Source organism: Plectropomus leopardus, chromosome 24 (genome assembly GCF_008729295.1).
Source record: "Plectropomus leopardus isolate mb chromosome 24, YSFRI_Pleo_2.0, whole genome shotgun sequence".
NCBI classification, from domain to species: Eukaryota; Metazoa; Chordata; class Actinopteri; order Perciformes; family Serranidae; genus Plectropomus; species Plectropomus leopardus.
The window spans coordinates 14,088,485-14,106,936 of record NC_056486.1 but is presented as its reverse complement, the minus strand read 5'-3'; the positions used below and the strand labels follow the sequence as shown (position 1 = coordinate 14,106,936).

At 43.6% G+C, this 18,452-nt stretch overlaps 1 protein-coding gene across 2 annotated transcripts in view; it reads right to left on the bottom strand.

Moving 5' to 3' along the window:
• Positions 1–1,010: 1,010 nt before the first annotated feature.
• xirp2a (xin actin binding repeat containing 2a) overlaps positions 1,011–18,452 on the bottom strand; it is a 59,936-nt gene continuing 42,494 nt past the window's right edge. For both annotated transcript variants that reach the window (XM_042512874.1, XM_042512875.1), the window contains 7 exons: positions 17,450–17,587; positions 14,984–15,067; positions 13,870–13,939; positions 13,415–13,518; positions 3,729–12,858; positions 1,200–1,333; positions 1,011–1,102 (listed from right to left, as the gene is read on the bottom strand). In XM_042512874.1, the coding sequence (XP_042368808.1) occupies positions 1,239–1,333; positions 3,729–12,858; positions 13,415–13,518; positions 13,870–13,939; positions 14,984–15,067; positions 17,450–17,587 (9,621 nt within the window). In that variant the 3' untranslated portion in view covers positions 1,011–1,102; positions 1,200–1,238. The remainder of the gene's footprint in view (positions 1,103–1,199; positions 1,334–3,728; positions 12,859–13,414; positions 13,519–13,869; positions 13,940–14,983; positions 15,068–17,449; positions 17,588–18,452) is intronic.

Below are 18,452 nucleotides of genomic sequence, written 5' to 3'. Positions count from 1 at the left end.
TTCCTCGCAGCGGTCGGCTTGGAAGAAATCTGTTGTTCTTGTTGTATCTGTCAGAAAGAGTGACTGGTTCTGCTTTTCTTCATCCTCGCTAAGCCCTTGAAACAAAATTTCATGCTCCAGCAGCGTCTGGCCGTAATTATTGTTATTGTTGGAGTTTGCATTCTGCGCCTGTCCTGCCGTCGCCTCCTCATCTATTAAGGTGACCTTTACCGCCTCCCCGTTGTTCACGCCGTCATTATTTCCTTTACCTATCTCCTCCTGGCGTTCCCTCTCACCCACTGCACTTTCTATCTGCCCATCATGTCCATTTACTTTCACCTCCTCCATCCTTTCTACACTTTTCTCCACGTTCTTCTGCTGCTCTTCCACAGCTCCTCCATCACTCCCAGCGCCGTGTTCCTCCTCCTCCGCCACTCCAGGGTGCACTTCAGAGTCCATTTCTGAACACGCTTGTGCCGCAGCCTCAGAGACATTGTTTGACTCTTTAGTTGCTGGAGTGCGAGCAGCTCTCTCTGGTTCCTCGGTGACTGCTGCCGGGGAGGCCGGAGCCTCCGACTGTGCCGGAGTCTCTTCAGGTTTTTTCACACTCTCTGTTGAGCAGGCGCTCTCTTGCACTTTGCCATTTTCCTGCGGTCCATTTTGTACTTTAGCTGCGGGGGGATCAGTCTCCTTTAATGAAGGCTTCGTAGGCTGATTTAGGTGTTCATTTTCTTCAGCTGAGCCCTCCTTCGGGGGCCATGACGGCTTAACCAGCTTCAGCTCCTCCTCGATAGTGAAGGATTTCTTTGGAGAATCTGGTTGTGGAGGCCACACGACAGAAATCTTCGTTGTGAGCTTTTTGTTTTCGAGCTCCGATTTGTCATCATCCTGAGTGCCTAATGTGCTCTGAGTGGTGGAATATCTGGACTCCATGATTTTCTTTTCAGGTGACGGTGATTTGACTTTTGTCTTTTCGGCTGAACTCTCCTGGTTCTTATTATTCCATAATTCTTTGTGAGGTTTCTGTCCGAATCCCTCGTCATAATTTCCTTTGGACTTGAAAAGTTGCTTGTAGTGTGGCTTGCAGTACATTCGTCCATGGAGAGAGGCATAGTTACCAAGGCTACAAATAAAAAAATAAAAAAGGAAGAAAATAAGAAGTTAAATTGGCGCAAAGAAAAATCAGACAAATGCTTTTATGCTCTGTGAAATAGCTTCACCTTAGTTTGCCTCTGCAGTGTTCACAGCGAAAGCAGCTTTTATGGAAGTTTTGTTTGTCTGCGATCAGCGATTCCATCGGGTACACCCTCTTCCGACACGCCCTGCACAGTTCGGACTCTGGAACTCGAATTTTCTGCAAAGAAATGAGGTAAAAACTTTTACAGAGTTTACAGGGTGGTTATTTTCTTGTAATTTCCTAGGAAATTACCTGGAAAGAAGCATATAATTTGGTACAAATCACAGGCAGAATTTAGATGCTCAGTTGGTGCTTTTGTAATTGCTTTAAGAGGAACAATTATGCTAATTTTAAAGTTTACCCTTGCATTTAAGGTTTATAATAGACCATGTTTACAAGCTTTAACATTCAAAAAACAAAATTTTATTTGATGAGAGTCAGAGGACAATGTACTTCACTTTTCAGGATATCATCAATGTCAATATTTTTATTTATTTGTCAATTATTTTATTTTTTTATTTGACTCTTTGTAATATGTCATAATTATTATTTTAACTTTTTTTACAGCTATATTTTACCTGTTTTTTTATAACAAATGTCCTTTTTTATGTTGCATGTATGTGTGCTTGGTGGATGTGGGTTCTAACTTTTTATACGTTATAACTATTGTTTGAATTGTTTTCTAATACTATGAGCTTTGTGTTCTGAAAAAAGTAAAAAAAATATATACATATATATTTTCTTATACTGTCTGAACTCTGAACTGTCACTGAAGCCACAGGAATGATGTCACGGCGAGTTTCCGCTGTGAAAAAAACCACCGATAAAAGCTTTTAAACAGAACCAGACTTTAACATCGTTATTTATGTAATTATTTATGTTGTTAAAATTCTATTTAAAAAATGTGAAAATGTTAGAATATGAAAATATCTAAAAAATGTAAAAAAAAAAAAAATTTACAACAAGAAAAATGTCGCGCTATAACAAAAAAATATTTTTGTGTAAAGATATTAAAAATATCTTGCTATAACAAGGAAATTTTCTAGTTTTGAAATCATTTAAATAAATCATGTCATTACCTGATCCTGGTCATTTTTTTCTGGCAGTTCTACACTTCCAGATGGAAGATTCTCCTTCAAGGATTTCTTTAGCAATTAATAACACACAACTTTCAATGATTTTTTTTCAAAACTTTCAATGATTTTTACTAATTCTATGACTTTTTTATGTGATTGTTGAATTCTTTGACTTTTCCACGTAGTCACTGACCGTGGGAATCCTGAAGATCAGCAATCGTGTTTACATGTTACCCTGATTTTAGCATCTAAAAACATCTAAAAAAGACAGATTGTTCAGAATGGGAGGAGATTTTTTTTTATCTGATAGTTTTTACTTCTACACACTTCATTATTTGAAACTTTGGCCACATCTTATATAGCATCCCACAGTGACAGAGCAACAAATGACACAAAATGTGGAAAAGTGTAATCTGTCCTCATAAAATCTAAATAATTATAGTGGAACATAGAGCACTGTTTCCCTAACCTTTGTGACCCCTTGAAATGAAGCAGTGTGCGCTTGTATATAAATGTAGTAATAATTATCAGAAAAAATAAACTGTTTTGTGCCAAAAAATAATTTTTTCTCACTTTCCTATCCCTTTTATTATCTTGTGACCCCTGATATATTTTGGGACCACTTAGAGCGTCATGACCTGCAGGGTAGGAACCACTGACCAAGAGAGCATTTAAAGTGATACAAATGAATGAATATTTACTGAAATTTAAATAGAGCTTTTTCTGTTAATCAATTAATTAATATCAAATTACAGAGCTCCTTCCAGGGAAGTTAAAATATTATTAGGAGAGTGGACAAAACACACTTTATCTGTTACAAGGCAAAGAAAACAAAAAATAAAAAAGTAACACAGTGTTGATCTTCCTTGTTGTTAGAAAATGTATTATTCTGTAATTAGTGTCAGAATTAGATTTGCAATCACTTGTCTTCAAATGGCTCATCTTTGAAGGACTGAAAGTGATTTTCATAATTACCGCAACAGCTTTGAAACGTCATTAATTCACTTTTTAAAAAGTTACTTTATTTTGGAGGTCCCGTCATGAGCATGCAATAAAAGGTGAACTGAAGAATTTAAAGAAGTTTAACATGTTGCTTTCTTCTCGCTTGTGACATTTCAAGTGTTGCTCTATAGTGAGAACAGCATCACACACACACGGGCATGAGAAATGCTAGTTCAATATGTTGGCGTCATTGCCAGTTTCACACATCAGAAGCATAAATAAAAAGGACAACGTGTAACCGGTGAATATTAAAATCTGTGGAGCTGACAGTACCCTAAACTGCGAGCAGTGCTGAGCTTTAATGCGAGTGATTCGAATAAAAGCAAACACATCAAAGGAAATCACGGCATGTAAATAACAGTGTCAAACCAATGTTAATGCTTCTTTTCTTTACACACAATGCAGCTGATGCCTTAAACTTCACACACACATAACGCATGTTAAACACACCGTCACGCCTGTTTAGTATCCTCATGCTGCACAGCCCGCTTTACCCGTCATGACAGTCTGCTGCTGGTGCGTTACAATCTGCGAGGTCCTCTGCTCGGTGACACTGAAACCCAGGTTCTTGAAAACTCCTTGGCTCTCAGCCCACGACTGCTGGAAGTTTCTCAGCAGCTCCTCGGTGGAGGCCTCGGGGGGCACAGCAACAGTTGGAACTGCGCCTCTCACCACGTCGGCATAGGATGGAGGGTTACCGCGGGTCAGGGAGCTCCCAGAATGCATCTCACTCATTGTCCCGCTTGTCATGTTTCCGAAGTCGTCAATGGTGCAGAATTGCTCAGTGACTGCTGTCGTCTCGGAGTGACCCACCGGCTCAGAAGGAGCCGATTCAGGTTCTCTTCTTTCTATTTGCTCTCTGAGCTCTCGGGCTGCCTGAGAACTGTGCTCTCCGGTCTCAAACACGTACTTTATCGCTTTCACGTTGAATGACGGGATTTCTTCCATTTTTGGTGTATCGGCCTCGACATCCTCTGTATCGCTCCCGAGTCTCTCTGTGATCACGATCGGCTCTTTTCTGGTGTAGACTTTTGGTTTTGGGGATTCAAATCTGTTCACCAGCTTCGACAGATCGACTCGCGGGAGATCCTCTCTCAGGAGATCAATAGCCACGGTCTCGGCACTTTCCTCCGTATCAGGTCCCAGACGTTCTGGAATATCGATGGGTTCCTTCCGCATGTACATCCTGCTCACCTCCGCCTTCTGCGCCTCCTCAAAAAAAGACTTCTTATCCCTCACTGTCATCATGGAGTCTCCCACTTCGGCTGCGTCCACCAATCCTTGCTCATCTTTCTCTGTCGGAGTCCCTCTGTCGCTGAACGAGGTTGATCGCTCTCTTTCCAAGGACTCTGGCACCGGCACGGGCGGTGGAGGCGTTATTCCACGAGAAAGCTTGGACGTGGTGTCCCGAAGCTTCATCAGCTTCTCTGAGCGGCTCAGGGTAGGAGACGGCGTGGCGCGGCTGAAGGTGGGCGTGTGTGACTTGCGAGGAGGGGGCGGAGGCGTCCCAACTGACTTGTAGGGTGGAGGAGAAGGCGTCACCCTGAGCGGCGAGTCTACCTTCCTTGACTCAATGCTTATGAAAGTGGGTGACGGAGTGCGGATGCTTGCCAGCGGGGACGAAACCCTCTGATCATGCGTCTGCTCCTGCTGTACCTTTCTCTCCTGAAGTGACTTTTTCTCCTCCGTCACTTTCTTTTCACTTTTGGACGACCCGATGCTGATCTTTGATATCTTCGTTCCGCCGAAAACTTTCTTGTCTGGTTTTGGAGGTGCTGGCGGCGGCGTTGGCGGTTCCTCTTTTTCCGTCCCCTGCTTTTCCACAGCTGTCAAGGTTTCCTCCAAAAATGTGAGCTTTGCTTGAAAAATATTCCTCACGTACGCCATCATCTCTCTCAGCTTTTTCTTGCTTTGCTGTTTAGCAATTTCACTTAAATTCTTTTTCTCATCCGAACCCATCGCCCAGTCAGGGACTTCGCTTATAATCATCCTGACAGCATTGGAGTCTATTTTGCTCGGTGTGCCCTCCAGCTCTTTTATTTGAGCGAGCAGCTTCTGCATTACATTACATTTCTCCAAATCTGTGATTTCTTCTGAATGAGCCTCGTCTTTATGGGCCATTTTCCCCGTCCCTTGCACGGCGACATCCTTAGGCTCACCTTTTGACTTCACTGCTTTTATCTGCATTTTATTTGTGTCAGCTGCTTGTACCTTTATTTGCTTTTGCATCTGAACGGCCTCTTGCTTCTGAAGGCTTTTCTGTACCACACGCTCCGTCACAACCACCTCCTCATGTCTTTGAACGTGCTCTGCCATCACGCTCTGCTGGCTGTGGGAGACAGATACATGGCCTTGTCCTTGATGAGTTGCCGCAGATGTTATCTTAGCCACCTTAGGCATTAAAACAGTAACGGATGGTGACAGCTTTAGTTCAGTCTCATTCTTCTGCACCTGCTTCCCCTTTTTCACCTCCACTTCAGCTTCTTTTATCGGTGGGATCACGTGACTTTTCTTCTCCTTTTCTTTCACATCTGTTTTCACCTCTATTTTCATCAGCTGGCTGCCCTCTTGATTCACTTTTGTTTCACTTTTTTGTGACACACTCTCTTTCTGCAAATGCATTTCACTTTTCATTGCACTGTCACATTTCTCCTCTTTCTTCTCCGGCGGCATCTTAAAGGTTTTCACCTTGAAACTTGGAGTTACCTTTGGAATTTTAGTGGGCTGCGAGGGACTCATTTTCCCCTCCTGTGTCAGAGGCGCATTAATATTCTTTACATCTTCGGCTTTCAATGTGACCGCACTCTGGCTTTGAAGATTTACATTTTCCTGGACAGCGCTTTGTGTGGCGGCGATAGACCTGCTGCTGGATTTCTTAATAAACTGCTGCTGCTCCGTGACTGACGAAGTGACCACATTGGAGCATGACTGGACTTCGATATTGGAGGCCTCGCAGTGAGACTGAGAAACAGAAACAGCTTGATTCTTGGGTGCAGTTTGACTCTTTTTGACATCTGTTGAGGCGAGTATTTTTTCTGAGGAGTGCTCGCTGGCAACATGCTTTTTATCTAAGGATGCAGATTTCTTATTTAGCACTGAGATCTGGGGCTTGCTCAAAGGGATCTGGGTTTTCTTGCCAGGCGACGTTTCTTCTTTGGTCTTAACTTCCATGGCCTTTTCTTTTGTTGCCTCTGTGGTCACTTCTGTCTCAGTTTCCTGTGTTGCAGAAAGCTCAGGACTGGCAGGAAAGGATGTTAAATTAATTGGAGGAGAAGTGGGAGTTGTGACATTACTCCTCGCCGTTTCTTGTTTCTCCATTTGTTGGCGGTACCGCTCCTCTGCAAGCATGAGAGGGGTTTTAAATTTGCGTGCGTACGGCCTCGGCTTTGAAACTGGAGCAGGTTCAGGAGGCGGGGGCAGTTTAATCGGAGGGACAAACACTTTCTTCGGCGGCTGCGGGCTCTCTTTTTGCATCGGCTTCACAGCTGAGATGCTTGGTATTTTTGTTGCTGTTAATTCAGACTGTTTGCTTGTTTCAATCAGCTGAGTTGTTTCCTTTTTCACTTCCTGAACTTGAGCACCTTCTTTACGCTCTGTTGATACTGTTTGATCAGGAGGGAGCTGAGGAGGAGGTGGTGGTGGAGGTGGAGGTGGTGAAGGAGTCGGCTGCTTTTTCTGCCATTTGGGTTTAACTTGTATGTGCGGCTTTGGTGTTTCTGGCTGCTTGGGCACTTTGAATAAAGGCTTCCCGATGGGTTTCCCCAGCTTTGCAGGCAGAGGCTGAGGCATGGCGTTTAGCTCCTGCTGTGAGGGAGGTGGGGGGAGAAAATCTTGTCCGCCCTCTGCAGGTGGAGGCGGAGGAGGTGGAGGAGGAGGGAAGAAGTCATGCTCAGACTTGCATTCCATGGGAGGCGGAGGAGGTGGAGGTGGGAGGTCGCTGTCCTGCCTCATGATGGAAGGTGTTGACGCTGGGCTCTCCAGCATGGGCGATGGCGGCGGAGGGAGCGAGAGCTCTGACTCTGAGGGTGGAGGCGGTGAGGAGGGAGGAGGCGGGAAGTGAATCTCTGGCTTTGCCTTTTTCACCACACCTTTTGCTTTCATGTCAAGGTTGCGGTAATCACCCTTCATATTTTTGTGCTTCTGTGTGATCAGCTTATTCTCTGTTTGCTCGGATACACTCTGCTTATTTATGATGGTCTTCTCCATCACTGTCGTCTGCACCTGTTTGATTGTCTTTGTCTCACATATTTGTCTGTTTGAAGTGTTGGTCTGTGATGTGTTTTGCACCTCTTTCATCACACTCACATCAGCTGCTTTCGTCTCTGTTTGATCATTATTAGCCATTTGTTTATTCTTTATCATAACAGTCTTCGGAGCTTGTATTTTCTGTGGGGGCAGCGCTTTCTGTTTCGGTTCTTTCATGCTCTTGTGTTGAAAGGCCCCTGTAGGATTGTCTGTTTTGGCTACAGTAACAGAGTGGTCCTCTTGGGTGATTACCTGTGTTCTCACCGATTTGCTTTCCTCGTGCCTCTGTGTGTGCTTCTGTGACTCACCGCTCTGAGAGAGCTTTTTCACAGCGGGGGCTGGATTGACTGCCACACTCTCACTCTTGGCTTCATGTAAGCATTCATGCTCCGCTTGCTTCACAGTTAATGGATTTTTCACGGGCACTTTTGCTTTCTTCAGGCCATGCGAGCGCTTCGGATTTGAATATTGTTTTCTTTGCATTAGGTTCTTTATTGCCCCTTGAACGTCCCCTTTTACTACCTCCTCTTTTTCCACCTGTGTCGCCTCCTGTCCTTCATAAAGACATTTAATGGATGTTTTCACATCTCCTTCGATGCTCCCTCTGCGCTGCATTCTGGGAGACGTCGTTGGCTCAAGCAGCAGCTGAATCGTGCCTTTAACATCCCCTTGTTCGCTCACTTGATGCTGGTAAATCTTTTTCTCAGTTGTTGCCTCGTGTAAACTTTGCATGGCGGTGTGGATGTCTCCTTTGAGAATCTCCTCTTTTTCTAGCTCCTTCACGGCTTGCTTCGCTTCCTCCAGGGACTTCAGGGTCCCTTTGATGTCACCTGGCACGAGATCTTCAATAGTTGCTTCCGTGACGCTGGTTGCAGATTTCTCCAGTGACTCGAGAGCCCCTCTTATGTCTCCCCTGACAATTTCTGGCTTTTCCATTTCTTTGGCTTGACGCTGTGCCTCCTCCAGAGACCTCAGAGTAGTTGGTATGTCACCCTTCACCACCTCCTCTTTCTCTATTACCACTTTCTGATTAATAGCTTGTGTCAACGAATCCAGGGCTGCATTTAGGTCACCTTTAACAATGTCCTTTTTCTCCAAGTTTCTGTAGGTAACAGCAGGTTCCGTCATGAAAACTTTAACATTGCTGTGGACATCGCCAGGGACTATATCGTCCTTCGCCACTGTGCGACCAATCTGCTGCTGATTCTTCCGCAGCAACATTTTGGTTTCGTGGACGTCACCACCTATGATGTGCTCCTTTTCCACCTTTTCCTGAACTTCATCTGAATCGTACTGAAGTTGCTTCAGGTAATCCAAAGCTCCCGACTCAATGCATGTGGAGTAAAAGCTGACATTGCCCCTCTCTGTGTCTCCAACCCGAATCTTTTTGGAGTCCTCCCCTCCTGAGTTAGAAAGAAGACGATGAAGGGTTTTGCTTACATTTCCTTGAATGATATCTTCTTTCTCCATGCTAGCTCTCTCCCCTTTATTCAAGAGGGAGTAGATGGTCATTCTCACGTCTCCTTTCTCGTCCTCCTGAATCAGAATGCCACGCTTTGAGGAGCCTTCGCTCTTGAGCAGCTTGTTTACGGCCTCTTGGATGTCACCGCGGACAATCTCCTCTTTCTCCACGTTGATTCCCCTCTCTTGGTTGAAAAGCTGCTTGACTGTGGTGTTGATGTTCCCCCGCTCCTCCATGTCAATAGTTATCCCCCTTTCAGTGGTCTCCCTGCGATTCAGGAGGTTCATCATTATGTTGCTCAGATCCCCTCGGATGATTTCTTCTTTTTGGATTTGTGGTGCTTCCTGGTTCATGAGTTTATACTTTGCCATTCGGACGTCGCCAATCTCATCCGCCTCGATAAGAACACCTTGTGAATCGACTATTTTCTGACTGTAAAGTTCCTCAAGTGTCTCTTTGATGCTTTTGCCTATTATTTCTGTCTTTTCCGTGCTGCTCTCGTTAAATTCATGGAACGGAGTGGTTTCAAATAGCCATGTTGTCGTCTTCACATCGGCCTGTGGGATTTCCTCCTTTGTGACAACAAGCTCTGTGCCGTCAGTCTCTTTGATGCTGTCAAGGGGCTGTTTCTCAAAGAGCCACACAGACTGTTTGACATCCCCTTTCATTACTTCCTCTTTTGTCACTCTCTCCATGCCATCATACTCTTCGCCTTCGCCGCGGATCTCATCAATGGTGCGCGTTTCAAACATCCACGTGGCAGATCTGACATCGCCTTTTTGGATTTCGCTCACGCTAACGGTTCTGATGTACTTTTGAGACATTTCATCAGTCTCAAATCGCTGCTTATTTGTCTTCACGTCGCCGCCTTGGATATCTGCGACTGTTTTCGACCTGACCTTTATTTCCTCTGTAATTTCATCCAAAGGTTGCGTTTCAAACTTCCACCTCGCGGAGCTAACATCTCCTTTGTTGATGCCTTCCTCAGTCACAGCTTTAATAACGTAGACCTCCTCTGAATCTCTAATTGAATCCAGAGGCTTTGTCTCAAACTGCCAGCGAGCCCCCACCACGTCTCCTCTAATGATTTCCTCCTTGGTAACTGTAGTTACTTCATGATAATGGCCCTCTTTGTCACGGATGGCATACAGCGGCTGAGTTTCAAACATCATGGTGTAATTTTTCACATCCCCCCGCTCTACTTCATCTCTAAAGATACTAGTGAGTTTAGAGATATCCGTCTCAGCAGAGTCCTCTTTAATTTGATCCAGAGAGAATGTCTCAAAAATGAAGCGCCCTTTGTCAACATCCCCCCCCTGAACATCAGTCACGGTGCGACTCTCCTTCACCTCTGTGGAATCGTCACGGATGGCATCAATTGGCTGATGCTCAAACATCCAAGTACAATTGACAACGTTTCCCTTTTGGATGTCCTCGGCCTGCTGCGTCTTCAACCTCTTCATTGTTTCTTCAGAGGTGGAGCTCATGATGTCGGAGGAGCGATTCTCAAAGATGTACTTCATCCTGGAAACATCTCCTGACTGTACGTCGATTTCTGTAACCCTCCTGAAAGATTCACTGTCTTCACCTGTGATATTTTCGAGGTTCTCAGTTTCAAAGAGGAAGCGGGCCAGACGCACATCTTTTCCTTGGACGTCCTCTTGCTTCACAGTGCAGGTTTTCAGAATGGTCTCAGACTCTGTGTGATCGCGTATGTTGTCAAGCGTCTGGGTCTCAAAGAGCCAAGTGCATGTTTTGACGTCACCTTTTTGCACTTCTTTAATGTCAGACTCGCTCTTCTCCTCCTTTTCATACAGGACATCCATCGGTTGAGTCTCAAAAAGCCACCTGCATGTCTTAACATCCCCTTTCTCAATCTCAATACTCTCCTTAGATATATGTTCTTCATCCCCTGAACATTTAATGGCATCAAGCGGCTGAGTTTCAAACAACCACTTGGCCGTTTTGACGTCCCCTGACTCCACCTCCTGTTTGGATATACCTTTGATGATCTGGAACTTATCAATGCTTTCGTCAAACTCATCAATGGGACGCGTTTCAAACATCCATCTGCAGCTGCGCACGTCTCCCTTCACAATCTCCTCACGCCTCACAGTCTTCACCTCGTGGTAATGGCCGGAGCTGTCTTGCATGGCATACATTGGGGACGATTCAAAGAGAACTCTGTTGGATTTGACGGATCCACTTGTGACGCCTTCAACTTGGATTTTCTGTGTTCCTTCACACTTGCTTAAATCCATACTTTCAAACCTTTCTTTATAGTTTGTCACGTCTCCTTTGTCGAGAGCTTCAACGTTCACAGTTCTTGTAATCTCCTTCTTCTCCTCCCTTATATTCTCCAGTGGCTGGCTCTCGAACACCCACTTCTGATGCCTCACATCACCTTTTTCCTCTTCTGATGCAACCATTTTCTTCAGTTTCCCCACTTCAAGCAGCTCTTTCAGATTTTCCATGGGTACTGTTTCAAATAGGTGTTTAGCTGACTGAACATCACCTCCCACAATCTCCTCTTGGGGTACAGGTCTAGCATTGGCGTTGTCTTTCAGAGTATCCATAGCCTGGGTCTCAAAAACCAGACAGTGCTTCCTCACATCAGCACCAATTATGTCTTCCTTTTGCTTCCTTGAACTCTCCCATTCCTCATCATTGATACTGTCTAGAGTCTTCGTCTCAAACAGCCATCTACCTTTGTTGACGCCGCCTTGAACGTTGTCCTCCATGGATATACCACAGATCAGCTTCACCTTAGCAGGGTCTTTGTTGATGAGATCTAGCGGCTGGGTTTCAAACATCCAGCGTGATGTCTTAACGTCTCCTTTCTCGGTCTCCTCCCTGCTGATGGTGGTGATCTCCAGCATCTCTCCCGAATCGCCCCTGATGACACACATGGGCTGCGTCTCAAACATGCGAGTGGTTGTCTTCACATCCCCTTTGATTTCCTCCAGCTCTGACTTCAGGTTCAGGAAGTGGCTTTCTTCGATGGTTTCTGTTTTACCCAGAGAATCCAGATGCTGGGTCTCAAAGAGATATCTCGCCGTTTTCACATCTCCGCCGGTGATGCTTTTGGTGATGGAAACATCTGTCTCCTGCTTGTCTTCTTGGTAGATCTTATTTAGATAATCGAGCGGCTGCGTCTCAAAAAGCCATGTGGCAGTGCGGACGTCTCCTCTCGCAAGATCGGCTGATTTTTGCGCCTGCTCAGCTGAATCCGACGCCTCTGTCCCCAGAGCGTCCATGGGCTGAGTCTCAAACATCCAAGCTGTGTATCTGACATCTTTACCAGCAATGATTTCCTGCTGGGCGATATTCCTCCCCTCACTCTCATCTGGGGTGTCGTCTTTGATCGTATCCAGTGGCTTGTTCTCGAACATCCAGCGCATGTTCTGCACTTCGCCTCTAAGGATCTCTTCCCATTCCACAGACTCTCTGTCGGGGCTCGAACATCCGCTGGAGCCGTTGCCTTCATTTTCAAACATATAACACGCCTGCTCCACGCCTCCAATAATTTCCTCACTTTCTAAATCCTTCTTTTCTGCTTCGGTGAGCTGACTCAAGAAGTCCTCTTCAAGGTTCTTGCGGACCTCTGGATGAATGTGTTTGTAGAGGCGCTTTAGTTCAGCCGTACTCTTATGTTTAAAGTACTGCTCCTTAGAAGCAGTGTGCTTATGTTGGGAAACCAGCTCCTGAGACTGAGATGAGATGTGCTCAGAGCTTTCCTGTAACAGGTTTGACGGCGGGGGTGGAAAATGGTCTGTCATCTCAAAAGCCACTGAAGAGGCAGATGCTGCTGATGAAGCAGTCGTCTTTACAGTGGAGGAGGTGTCATAGCTTGTCATGGTTGAAGCTTTGGGCTGATTTACTGGTGCCCATTGAAACTGGTTGAAATCCACTTCAACCTGTGGTTTGTAAGTGCATTTGGTTAAGGAGAGAGGGTTGTGTTAAAGTTAGAAAACTTTTTTTTTTGTTTTTTGTCATGAAAAAGTACAGAAAACAACAGATCTGAAGTATAGAGTAATTCAGGAAATAAAGTGCCAACCTTCAACCTATAATGAAAATCATTATGAATCTTATTTTGTGCTTCTTTTTCCAAATACTGAAGCGCCAAATATCAAAACTTATTTGGCTGTAAATGAACAAAAACAGACACATCACTAGTCTGTCAAACCCAGACATTTCCAGTTATGCATGATCCTAATTACTGGCTTTATTGAAATATTCATTGAAGATCCAAACTCCGTGTTTCAGTCTGGTTTTCCCTTATGGCACCATGAAAAAAATTAGACATTGGCTGTGTAATGACATGAGGTCTTTTATCCAATCCAATTTACTCTCCGTCAACTCACGACATGCAATTTTCTTTTGATGATTTCATGATGTGGCCTCATCTTCATACCGATACCTCATGAAAAAGCCAAACTATTGTCTATTTAGATAAACAGACACCATCATTACCTTAATTTCCTTGGTGGGTGCGGCTTCCTCAATCGTTTTCTCATACTGCTGCTTCAAAGCCTGAGTGGAAACCTTTGGTAGGTCCTCTCCTCCGATGAGCATAACTGAATTAGACACAGGAAGAAGGCTGCCTCATTAAGTCATTCGCAGTGAGGGAGCTCAGGGGGATTGGAAAGAGAAATAAATCATTTTATTAAAAACCTGAGTAGTTTTCATTATCTGAAACCATGCAGCGGTGATTGCCCAATTTCCACTTTCCAATATTTTACCTTCCTGACTTTGCCCTGATTAGATTTGCTGCTATGCACTGAATAGAAAATCATCTGCACTCCAACTCATTTTCATAGCTCATCCCTTATTCAGCTGTAGCGGGAACAATCATTAATATACAGGACACAAGCAGCACTCTGATAAAAACGTGCAAATTACAATATAAAAGGCATGAGCGGAATAACCTGTTTCATTGTAATGGTTCCCGTAACTGGCGGCGACATTGTTCTGGTGGGCTCTTTGATCATGGATCACCTGTGAAAAGATAAATCATTAGTGTACTGGCAAATGCACCGCAGCCTCCAACTGTTTTCAATCAGTGAGAAGTTGGAGGCTTAGCGTGAGGCTAATTTTCTATATAGGGCACATCAAGTGTGACAAAAGTTCAGAAATAAACCCAAGAACTGGGTTTATTAGCAGACTGCTAGCATACATGCTGGTGACCAGGGGCGGATTATGAGATGATGGGCCCCTGGGCATAGGAGCAAGACACACACACTTTATAGCTTTGGCCTCATTTTGTGACTTTGTTTTGCATCTCTTCGTCATCATAAAGCATCTTTTTGTGTTTTCTTGTCTCTTTGTAGTTGTTTTGTGTCTTTTTTGGTTGAATTGTGTCCCATTGTAATCATTTTCTGTCCCCTCGGGGTCATTTTTTGGCTAATTGGGGTAATGTAGTGTCTTTTCTTGTTTGTTTTATGTCTTTGTAATCATTTTCTGTCCATTTGAGGTCATTTTTTGTGTCTTTGGCGTAATTTTGTCTTACTTGCTCATGTTGTGTCTCCCTTTAAATCATTTGAGATCTTTTTTTGGTTGTTTTGCGTGTCTTCTTCAAAATGTTCTTTCCTTTGAGATAATTTTGTGTCTTTTTTGTTGTTTTATGTGTCTTTGAGGTCATTTTGTCTCTTTGTAATCATTATCTGTCCATTCAAGGTCATTTTGTGTCTCTTTGAAGTCCTTTTTAGTACTTTTGGGACTCTTTTTGATCATTTTGTCGTTTTGTGTCTCTGAAGTAATTCTCTGATTGTTTTTGTTGTCATCTTATGTCCCACTGAGGTCATTTTGTTTCTTTTTGTGGTGGTTTTGCCCCTTGAGTGGTTATTTTATGTGTCTATGCAGTTCCTTTGCACCTCTTTCTTGTCATTTCAAGTCTCTACCTAGTTGATACATTTTGTCTGACATTTTTCACGTGAAGGTCAGGGCCCCCCTTTACATTTTGGGCCCCGAGGCCTGTGCCCAGGGGGTCTGTTCAGTAATATTTCCATACTGGTGACAAGTGGTGAGTGTAACAGCCTGTACCTCTTGATTGCGAAACAGGGTGGTGCCGGGGACGACCTCTCTGGCACCGCTCCTCACTGTCACCTCTGAGGAGCTTGACATCTCCTGTCAAACACAGAGAGAAATGGGAACGCTGGAATGAGAACACATGCACAAATGGACACAGACAAACACACACTGAGACAGAGACAATTTTATCACCTCATGACTGCAAGCTGTAAGAGACAGCGGGTGAGTAAGTAATTTTTATATTGTGAAAAAGCTTAATAATCCCCTCTGTGGCCTGCAACAAATGTTTTCCCATTACGGAGCTGCTTCTTGGGGAACTACTAAGTTTAAATTCCTCTAAAGGAGGATTTCAGTGTCGGAGAGGAAAAGCAATAGATTACGAAACCAGTACAAAACTACATCAGCCATTTCCTCCAGTGAGATTCATGCAATTTGAAGGAGATGAAAGAGAAATATAATATTTGAGCTTGTATCCACTGCTGTTAACATGAAAGATACATGGAGGGTCTGGGTGCTCCCTACTTCGGAAACCACTTATGTCAGAATAATAATATCTCCCCCTGATGTACAACTAGTTTTAAACCCAGAGCTCGGATATTACACCTGTGAGGAAAACTTGAGCGGAGAGTGGATTGCTGTTGCAGCACAGAAGCAATAACTCGATCAAACAGACACTTCCCCTCACGAACCCCTCTGTAAAATTTAGCATTCAGCAAGGTCCTTGTGCGCTCGATGAATCCGCTCTGCTCCCCGCCTGAATGAGCAGATGGGGAGAATACATGGAGGGGCGGAACTGACCTTACCTCGCTGAGATCCGGCCCCGTCCAGGACTGCTAACGTGTTCTGGCATTTTCCTCACGCACTCTGTGACAGTGCCACATATTCCAGTTCAAAGTGCCCTCTTTGATTTGACCTACAAGAAAGCCTCCGAGCGCGGCCATAGCAGCCAAGTTTTTCCAATAAAGAGCTACAGTGGAATGTAAATCACTCAGTGGTATTCATATGATTTTCACTTTATGCTGAGCTGGTGGACAGAAAGGGCAGCAGCACTATGTCCTCAAAGTCCTTAATAACTTCAGGGCCCTGTCTACATGTATGCAGATATTTTTGAAAACTAATACTTTTAACCTTCTTTATAAAAAATATTTGTCCACATGATCTTTGTTTTACAGGATATCTGGAGCCACAGTAGAACAACTTCAAACACTTGCCTGTCCAGTAGGTGGCAGTAAAAGCTACACCAATGATATGTCAACTACCAGAATAATACAAAAGCGCTGTTTCTGGTGGACTTCATACCGTGGATATTGAGGTGGAGGGAGCATCGGGCACCTCCGTTCAACCTTGTAGTGATGCAGCAATACAAAATAAAGATGTAAGGTAATGATTGGACCAAGCAGGGCTAACAAAATGTAAACAAACCGGTAGTTCACTAATGTTGTTTCTGGCGCATGCTCTTTACGAAAAGCTACAATGGGCACGCAAGGGTTAAGGACATGATGTTATTGTTTTCGGGACACTCTTTTACACGTCCACACTGATATCAAGGAACCAGAGTTTTAAAAAAATTGGAACCTTAGAAGCGTTTGCAAAAAATGTACCCAATCGCCAGAGAAAATGCAGACATTGTACATCTCTGAAAATCACAGATGCATTATTTTTTTTTGCTATTATGTAGCGGATACGTTGTTTCAACAACAATGTGGTTAACCTTTGGTTAGATTTAGGCACAAAAAACACTTGGTTATGGTTAATATTTTAGCTTAAAATACCACCTCTTGGGGCAAAATCAACAACAAACAACAGCATTTTGTGCCACTATCATGGCAGAAAACACAGCTGTGAAAACAACAACAGGCCACCCAAAAAAAGCTGCTGGAAACAGCTCCAGATGAAAAAGTCTATATATGATATCACTTTAGCAACATTGATATACTATAAAAAAAATCAAATGTAACATGTTTATGCTTTGCAGAAACATAAAATGCCATTTTTTTTTTTTGGCAATATCTGTCTTAGTGACCTAAATTATAAAATACCCACCTAAAATATCCACTGACAAAAATATTTGTGAATGTGTAGACAGGGCTTCAGTAGAGGGAGAAAAATAGTCATTTGGTCTGAGACATAAATCAACATTTGTTATTCAAAATGCTTGAATTATTTTGTGCAAGACTACAAATTCTGTGATTATTGCTCGTCTTACACAACGTATTTTGCTGTGCTCTGTTAAAGAAAGGAAGAAACCACATAGTGTCATCACTGAAAACTGAGGAGAGTTCACCTATTCTAACCTCTCCTAGAAGGTCCTGGAAAGTCTTTGAATTTAATGTTTAAGTTGGTGTGGGAGACCCGGTCATTTCTTTAGCGTTGTAGAGAAGTTGCATATTCAATATCTGATGATGTTATCACATGACTTCACTTGCTCATTGCAAAAGATTTTCTTAAAAACCTGTTGAGCAGTGACTCCACTCTCACCTGGACGGATCTCTGCTCGAAATGAAACTGGGTGACGCTGGACTGAGATGATGAAGCTGCGAACTCCTGGTTCTCAAACTGTCTCTTCACACTAGCCAGGCCGCCAGGCAGCGAGCAAGCCTCCGACTCATCCATCACCTGTCAGCAGAAAACAGATAGCATGAAACACACGTGGGAATCAATCTGCGTCAACACACTGTAAACCTGCAGTTGATATGAGATTTAGAGGATTAGATTAGACCAGGGTGAATCAGTCTCTGCCCTCATTGATTTTGAATATGTTATACATTCACTTATGCTAATATCAAAGTGAATGCAAAGGCATTATGCTAATGCTTTCAGAGGCTTTAGCAGTGTTGCTGTTCTTTGAAACGTGCGATGAGTGCTGTAATTGTAAAACATTAACAATGGACTGAGTTGGTTCCTTCACATTTCCCCAGTGGTGTAGAAAGCGGAAAGCGGACAGCGTAGTGTAATGTACCTTTAATCGTACTGGGAGGCAAGATAGAAGTCAAATAGGACAAAGTTACATCATTGTGATGGGATCAGCTGAAAAGAAATAAATGAAAAAAACTCTTTTTTGTGTTTTTTTATTTCTGGCAGAAATTTCAGAAATAGCAAAGATGGCAGGCACCCAATTTTAATGGATTTACTTTTTCCATATCTATCCTCCAACAGGGAGTGAAACATCAATAGAGAATTCAGTCTTTCAGATTAGTCACTTTAATGGAACAAAAAAGCTTTTCAATACTTTTTATTGAGCTACGGAAGGAATTATTCCTTAAAACTGAGAAGTACAAAAGCCGGGTTTCTTTGCAGAGAGGAGGAGGAAGAGGAGAGAAGTCATCAGTATGGAGGACGCAGCCCTCACACTGCGAGATCTGGGCAAGAATGCACACTGACTATTTGATACAATAATCTCCTTTTGGGATTGTCAATTACTTTGCTAATAAAACATTTATATGTAGGCTCCTGCATATATAGCTTCTGGGAAACTGCAATA